Genomic DNA, 8273 nt, shown 5'->3' on the forward strand with positions numbered 1-8273 from the left:
AGGACTTAGTGCGAATTTGAACATTGGAAAGATCTGAGGCCAACAATGGTATAGGAGCAAAATGTTGTCGATAACATTGAATGGAGGTTTGTGATGGCAGCTGAAGACGAGGGGGCATTTGTAAATTATTTGGATGAAGGAGTGGAAGGTAGCCATCAAGATACATGAACATCAATTAGCCTCAAAACGACATGACCCACTATCACTAGTATCCTTACATACAGATGAGGAAGGACACCACTTTAATTGGAACAACACATCCATCCTAGGACAAGCCAAACAGAGACACGTACGAGAATTCCTAGAAGCATGGCAATTCAACCGGAACTCCATCAACAAACACATTGATTTGGAGCCAATCTACCACCCTCTGAGGAAAAGAACAGGAAATGACATCACCAATGCAGGAAATGACATCACCAACCCAAGGAAACCTAAACAGATAAACAGAAAGCGGGACATAACATGAGCGCTTCATCGGAGGCTCACTGATGATGTTACTTAGAATGGTGATGAAACATCTGAAAACTAACCTTCCAGCTCAACGAGCAAACTCACATCCAGGAGTGGAAGGGTGGATTAGTAATTTCGCAGATGATATGAAGGTGGGTTGAGTTGTGGATAGTGCGGAGGGCTGTTCTAGGTTACAAAGGTATATTGAGAGGATGAGAGCTGGGCCGAGAAGAGGCAGATGGAGTTTAACCCTGAAAAGTGTGAGGTGATTCATTTTGGTAGGACAAACTTGAAAGCAGAATATAGGGTTAATGGAAAGATTCTTGGCAGTGTGTAGGAACAGAGGGATCTTGGGGTTCATGTCCACAGTTCCCTGAAAGTTGCCACCCAGATGTATAGAGTTGTTAAGAAGGAGTATGGTCTGTTAGCTTTCATTAATAGAGGGAATGAGTTCAAGAGCTGTGAAGTTGTGCTCCAGCTATACAAAACCCTAGTTTGGCCTCATCTGGACTATTGTGTCCAGTTCTGGTTGCCTCATTACAGGAAAGATGCGGAAACTTTGGAAAAGGTGCAGAGGAGATTTACCAGGATGTTGCCTGGAATGGAGGAAAGGTCTTACATGGAAAGGTTGAGATAGCTAGGGCTTTTCTCTTTAGAACGACAAAGGATGAGAGTGACTCGACAGAGGTGTACAAAATGATCAGAGGTATGGACAGAGTGGACAGCCAGAGACTTTTTTCTCTGGTGGAGGTAGCTTTTCTGAGGGGCATAGTTTTAAAGTGAGTGGATGTATATATAGAGGAGACGTCAGAGGTAGGTTCTTTACTCAGAGAGTGGTCAGGGTGTGGAATGCATTGCCAGAGAGGGTAGTGGAGTCGGTCTCATTAGGGACATTTAAATGGCTATTATATAGGCATATGAATGATAGAATAAGGTAGGGCTGGAGGTTAGATAGCTCTTAAGATTAGAGTAGAAGTTCGGCACAACATCATGGGCTGAAGGGCCTGCACTGTGCGATTGTTCTGGGTTCTATGTTCTACGTTCTATGTTCTAAGACAATGCCACAGTCTTCCAATACTTAAATGGAGGAAATTGCAGTGCAGCATGTGAGCAGACTGACAACAGAGCCAATGGAAGAGTTATGAGAAGTGGTAGACAAATTATTTCAGTGTATATTTGGAAACTGATATCATGATTCTGAAGTTATTGAAGAATTACATAGATGAGAAATAGAAGGGGAGCCCTCCAAAGGTACAGTGGCAGGAAGAAAAGACAACGCAACAGATTTTCTGCGTATGATTGGATGGCTAATCTAATGAGAGACAAACAGGAGGCTGGAAGAACTCAGCAAGCCAAGCAGCACCTGGAGGAAAGGAGAAATCAACATTTTGGGTACAACCTTCTTCAGGACTGGATTTGGGGGTAGGGGGAGCTGCAGATAAAGAGAGGGTGGGTAGCTGAATGGCAGTGATAGGTGGGCACCAGTAGTAGGTCTGACCTTATGGGTTGGTGAGAAGGATGAATCCAGTTCGTGGCTGGAAATGTGAGGGTCAGAAGGAGAAAGGGAAGGGAGCAGGTGGGGCTAAAATGGGAGCTAGAGGATGGATGGGGAAGCTTACTTGAAATTGGAGAACTAATGTTGAGTCCTTTCAGCTGTAGGGTGCCCAGGCAAAAGATAGGTGTTGTTCTTCAAACTTGCTTTCTGAGTTGCTGCAACACTGGAGGAGGCCTAGGATGGACATGTCAGGGGGGAAATTGGGTGGGGTGTTGAAGGAGGACATGGGCAGTGATCAGGAGGTTAGACTGGCCATTACGTGCCAGGTGAAGATGCTCGGTGAAATGGGCACCTAGTCTACATTTGGTCTCACTGATGTAATGAAGATCACATCAGGAGCACTGGATGCAGTAGACTAGATTAGAGGAGGTGTAGATGAAGCTCTGTCACACTTGGAAAGGCTATTTAGGGCCCCAGATGGAGATGAGGGAGGTGGTGTATGGGCAGGAGTTGCATCTTTTCCGGTTACAGGGGAAGGTACTAGGCAGGTTGGAGAGGTTGGTGGGGAGTGTGGCATGAACTAAGGAGTGGCAAAGGCAATGGTCCTTGCAGAAGGCAGAGAGGGGTGGAGAGTGGAAGATGTTCTGGGTGGTGGGGTTTAATTGGAGTTGGCAGAAGTGTTTGAGGGTGATAGTTTGGATGGGGAGCCTGGTGGGGTAGAAGATGAGGACAAGGGGATTCAATCATTATTATATTTTGGCGGGGGGATTGGTTAAGAGCTGTGGAGCAGGGAATGGAGGAGGCATGGTGGAGGGCTGTTCTGAATGACAGAGGGGAAAAAGAGCATTGTTTGAAAAAGGCAGACATCTCGAATGCTTGGGAGTGGAATGTCTCTTTGTCAGAGCAGATGTGTTTGAGATTGAGGAATTGGGAAAAAGGAATGGAGTTTTTGCAGGATACAGGGTGGAAGGAGGTGTAGTCTGGTATGCAGGTGAAGCTCACTGAGCATCTTCGCCTGGCACATTACAGCCAGCCTAACCTTGCAGTCACCACCCATCTCCTCCCACACCAGCCCCCACTCACCCTCCGACATGTCTGCCTTTGGTCTCCTCCAGTGTCAAAACACAAATTTGAAGAACAACACCTTATCTTCTGCCTGGACAGCCTACAGCCCAGAGGTCTCAACATTGGGTTCTCCAATTTCAAGTAGACTTCCCACCCATCCCCTGGCTCCCTTCCACTCCATCTGCTGACCCTCCCTTCCAGCCACCAACCAGATTCATCCCTCCCATCGACCAAGCAGGTCATGCCTACTACCAGCATTCACCTATCACCACCATTGTGCTTCGCTCCTCCCTGCTTTATCTGCAGCTTCCCCTACCCCAAATCCAGTCCTAAAGAAGGATAATACCCGAAACATTGACTGCTCCTTTCCTCCAGATGTTGCCCAGCCTGCTGTGTACTTCCACCCTCCTGTTTGTCTATCTTGCATTCCAGCATCTGCAGTTTTTTTTTGTCTCTGGCTAATCTGATGAGCCTCCCTCCGGATGGATTTTAGAAAAGAGGCATCGGAGAAGGATGGCATAGTCATCTTTGCTGATATTTATTAATTCATGGGTTGTGGGTTTCATTTGTAAGATTAACAATTGTTGCCCATTCCTAATTACCCTTAACTAATGGCTTGCAAAGCCGTTTTAGAATGCAATCGGGGATCAACCAAACTGCTGTGGGTCAGGAGTCACAGAGGCAAAACTGTGTAAGATTTTCTTCCCTGAAAGACATCAGTGAACCTGCTGGGATTTTATAGTTAGTGACAGCTGTGTTCCTGAGACTATCTTACAATTATAGATTTCGCTTTATGAGTTTAAATTTTACCATGATGGGATTTTAATCCATCTCCTCTGAGCATTCGCCTGTGCCTCTGGGTTACAAATCTAATGGTGTAGACTGCACAGAAGTCAAAAAGAATGAAAGGGTCAGTGATTTTGATTTAGCCCATTTCAGTGCTTTGGCAAAGCTGGAAACCTGATTAGAGATTCAAATATGGACTTGCTGGAATTAGGGCACAAATTTAGAAGATAACAACACATTCAAGGGTTCTTGAATGAAAATGGAGGTTAGAAATAGATGGTGGTTTGCAAGAACAGATGGCAAGATTTTTTTGGTGATGGTGGGTTTGCGGCAGATTTGAAAGGGAGGGGGTATAGTGCCTGAGGAAAGGGAACCTTCTGAAATATCAGCTAACCCTTGGGAACCAATGCCGAAGCTCACTGGTTTGGAGTTCAGTGTCCAAATGCAACAAGATCTGGACAATATCCAGGCTTGGACCAACAAGTGGCAGGTAACAATCAGACCACACAAATACCAGGCTAAGATCATCACCAATAAGAGACAATCTAATCATTGCCCTGTGACATTAAATGATGTTACCATCACTGAATTCCCAAATATCAACATCCTGGGAATTATCATTGATCTGTAGCTCAACTGGACTCACTACATCAACACAATGGCTACAACAGCAAGCCAGAAGTTAGGAATACTGTGGTGAGTAACTCACCTTCTGGCTCCTCAAAGCCTTTCCACCTTCTACAAGGCACAAGTCAGGAGTGTGATGGAATATTCTCCACTTGCCTGGATGGGTGCAGCCCCAACAACACTGAAGAAGCTTGACACCATCGAAGGCAAAGCAGCCCGCTTGATTGGCACTACATCCACAAGCATCCACTCCCTCCACCACCGACACTCAGTCGCAGCAGTGTGTACTATCTACAAGATGCACAGCAGAAATTCACCAAAGATCCTCAGACAGCACTTTCCAAACCCACACCCAATTCCATCTCGAAGGACAAGGGCAGCAGAAATATGAGAACACCACCACGTTCATGTTCCCTTCCAAGCCACTCACCATCCTGACTCGGAAATATATCACTGTTCCTTCACTGTCGCTGGGTCCAAATCCTGGAATTCCCTCTCTAACAGCATTGTGGGTTGACCCATAGCAGGGGGACTGCAGCGGTTCAAGAAGGCAACTCACCAACAACTTCTCAAAGGCAACTAGAGATGGGCAAGAAATGCTGGCCAGCCAACGACGCCTACATCCCACAGAATGAATAATAAAATAAATGTGTAAATAGAGTTTAGGGATAGGAAGGGGGTGCTGTCTTCAAACTGAGAGAGCTGGCGTTAACACTAGAGAAGTTACGAGCCAATTTTTCCACCAGCAAGGCATCCAGTTCAGTCGTATTTATTACTTGCAAATGGCTAATAGCCCCAACAAGTCATATACTATACAACTAGACAGAATTGCGCACCTCAGCGCAGGTTTAGTCAAGATGATGTTTGAGACAGCGGTCAGACTCTATGTAATTTCCCAAAGAATGTGCCTGCTTATGTTCCCGCGGCTTTCAGAACTACAAGGCAGGGTTAACGTGGTCTAGGGGACTTATGTATCTATCTCGGCCCAATGATGCAGCCTTTCATATTAAATATCAACAAAGGATAACAAACTCGTCTGTTTAAAAGAAAAATTCGTCTCAAAAAAAATGGACAGAGGAAATTCGCTGGCAAGTCCATGGAGAAACATTATTGGGAGCCTAATATCCACCCGGCTTTCCAAAAAAATAAGCGCTGTTTGTGAACAGCAACGACCCCTCTTGATGTAGAAATAGGCAGAGGTGTGCCGCCTGCGGAAACCTGGTGATTTTCCTCTCAGTAGTGATGCCTACCCTAGCTGATGCGCCGGTCGATCAATTAACACCAGCCACGGCCTGAGCCTGAACTCACGGTTTGAATCGAGCAGACTGTAGGATTTAATACGCAGTAATTACACTTTGCTGACATGAATGAGGAGGCGGCTATAAACTTATCAGTCATTAGATCTCCTCTGGCTGGGGGGGGAGGACTGGGGAGTTCCGCTACTTGTACTTTGAATTGGGCTGATCCTTTACCCGGGTTTCCATTCCGTTGTGCTTTTAAAACACAAGGTCTGTTTAACACTAACACCCCCGCCAACCAGGCCGCCTCAATACATTTACATTTCGACACTCCTGGGGCACTGAGACTTACAGAGTTACAGAGCATGAAGTAGTGGGGATGTATAACAACATCGCATTGTCCTATCCCAACCCATGTGTCATAGCCCTCAGCGCATGTTCCACTCGCTGAGAACGAGGGGATAGTCATTCAGGAGGACAGTGACCAGGTTATCAATAGCTGAGAATGAGGGGATAGTCATTCAGGAGGACAGTGACCAGGTTATCAATAGCTGAGAATGAGGGGATAGTCATTCAGGAGGACAGTGACCAGGTTATCAATAGCTGAGAATGACAGGATAGTCATTCAGGAGGACAGTGACCAGGTTAACAATAGCTGAGAATGAGGGGATAGTCATTCAGGAGGACGGTGACCAGGTTATCAATAGCTGAGAATGAGGGGATAGTCATTCAGGATGACAGTGAAGAAGGGTCCCGACCCGAAACGTCAACTTCCCTGCTGCTCTGTGTTCCTCCAGCTCCACATCTTGTTACCCCCAGATCAAACTGTAGGCTTTCATATCAACAGCTTCTCCATGTGTTAAAAGTGGATTCACCTCTCCCGAAAGAAACTATAATAAATGACTAGAAGTTGCAAAAATGTATATTCCTTTTTTAAAAAAAATCTAGCTGCCCGGTAAGCCCTAGCAATTTATTTCTTCTTTAGGAAGAGAGGATGTAAAAGAAAAGATTTACATGTCGCTTCTCGGCCAGGTTAGCAGAGGTGTCGATATCACCGACGGCTCGTTGGACTTTTTCTTCCGTTTCCAGCTTCCCCAACTTCTCCTCCTCCTGCCGCCAACTTGGGAAACAGGAGGAGAGTCCGGCTCCTGATTGCAGCAGCTCCTACCGGACCCAGGGGCTTCCTGGTCCCCCTCCTGATCGCCCGCCGACTTGCTGCGGTGGAAGACGCGGCCGATTCTCTCCCTGAGCCCCTTCTGCGGCCGTTTTTGCGGTGGGCTCGCCCCTTCCGAGCCGTCCATCGGGCTGAGCGGCGACTCCGATGGACGGAGAGAGGGAGGTCAGTCAGTGAAGTGCCCGCTGAGGGCTGCTGTGCGAGAGCTGCAGGCAGCAGGACTGGAAGCGAACCGGTTCGCTCCCTGCTCTGCCGCAGCAAAAACACAAACAAACAGAATGAGGAAAGAGCCCCCGCTCACCGCATTGCCTCTTCCACAACTCGACTGCCAACCAAAACAGTTGAGTGCTGTTCAAACAAGCATTGCGAAACCGTCTGTGGAGAGAGACGCTTGGGTTGCAAATAATGCACCGATAGGCCAGGTTTTCAATTTCCCGGTACAGGTAACTGATGTTTTCTCCTGTTGGCGGCCAACAGGTTCACTTCGGCCCAGCCTTCTGTTTGCATGGAAGTACCGCCACCAAATGTCCGGAGAGTACAATAACCAAACTCTTTTACTGTTGCAATCCCCTCTTCGCATTGGCCCCAACTCAAGAGGATAACAAATATTTATTTCATATTTGAATAATCCAGGAAAGCGCAGAAGTAGCTGAGGATGGAACGGAACGAGTTCTGAAGGGACTTGGTAAAGCTCATTTTTTTCAGTAACTCATTGCCAAGTTGCACTCACCATGCGGTGATGCGTCACCACCCTGCTCTGGTCAGAGTGCACCTTGAATACTCACGTCCAATTCTGGTTGCCAAGGAACAAGAGACATGCGGCAAGAGGGATTGCGCTGAGCCTGGAGCCTAGTGTTTGATGGATCACAACCATCCTCTGAAATTTGCGTTGAAACCCTATAGAATGGCGTAGCAATATTGTCACTGGAGACCCAAGTAATGTTCGAGGTCAACACTGTGGAGGTGGAGGAACACAGCAGGTCAGGCAGCAGCAAAGGAGCAGGAAAGTTGACTTCTGGCCCAGGGCTTTGGTGGTGCAGTGGTATTGTTCATACCTCTGATCCTGGAGTTCAATGTTCAACATGCACCTGCCCAGAAATTTGACATAACACATCTGAACATTAATTTAAGAAACATTGAAAATGTAAGTCCATCGTGGAGAAAAAGCTCTGAGACTGATGATCCCTTGTATCAGAGGTTTGACTACATTGGCACAGCTCAGAAAATCCTGTGAATTTAGGCTATAAAAGATTATGTCGTCAAGGGTAGAATTAGTTTAGGGGTAAGGGATTCTTTCTGTGATAATGTGACTGTTAAATGAAGGAAAACAGATGCTCAAAATTAGAAATATGTCCAGTCTATCTCAAGCTCTCTTTATAACCAACTCACTCCAGCCCAGGCAATAACCTGGTAAATTACCTTAATGAATTTCAGA

The 8273-nt window shown here is 46.5% G+C and overlaps 1 protein-coding gene across 2 annotated transcripts in view; it reads right to left on the minus strand.

Moving 5' to 3' along the window:
* crybg1a (crystallin beta-gamma domain containing 1a) overlaps nucleotides 1-7321 on the minus strand; it is a 237341-nt gene extending 230020 nt beyond the window's left edge. The window contains exon 1 of one of the 2 annotated variants that reach the window (XM_048530499.2): nucleotides 6679-7317. In XM_048530499.2, coding sequence (XP_048386456.2) covers nucleotides 6679-6965 — 287 coding nt within the window. In that variant the 5' untranslated portion in view covers nucleotides 6966-7317. Of the gene's footprint in view, nucleotides 1-6678 lie in introns of both variants that reach the window. The other variant, XM_048530502.2, reaches the window with a different exon arrangement.
* Nucleotides 7322-8273: the final 952 nt, after the last annotated feature.

The sequence above is a fragment of the Stegostoma tigrinum genome, chromosome 4, assembly GCF_030684315.1.
Source record: "Stegostoma tigrinum isolate sSteTig4 chromosome 4, sSteTig4.hap1, whole genome shotgun sequence".
Taxonomy (NCBI): domain Eukaryota; kingdom Metazoa; phylum Chordata; class Chondrichthyes; order Orectolobiformes; family Stegostomatidae; genus Stegostoma; species Stegostoma tigrinum.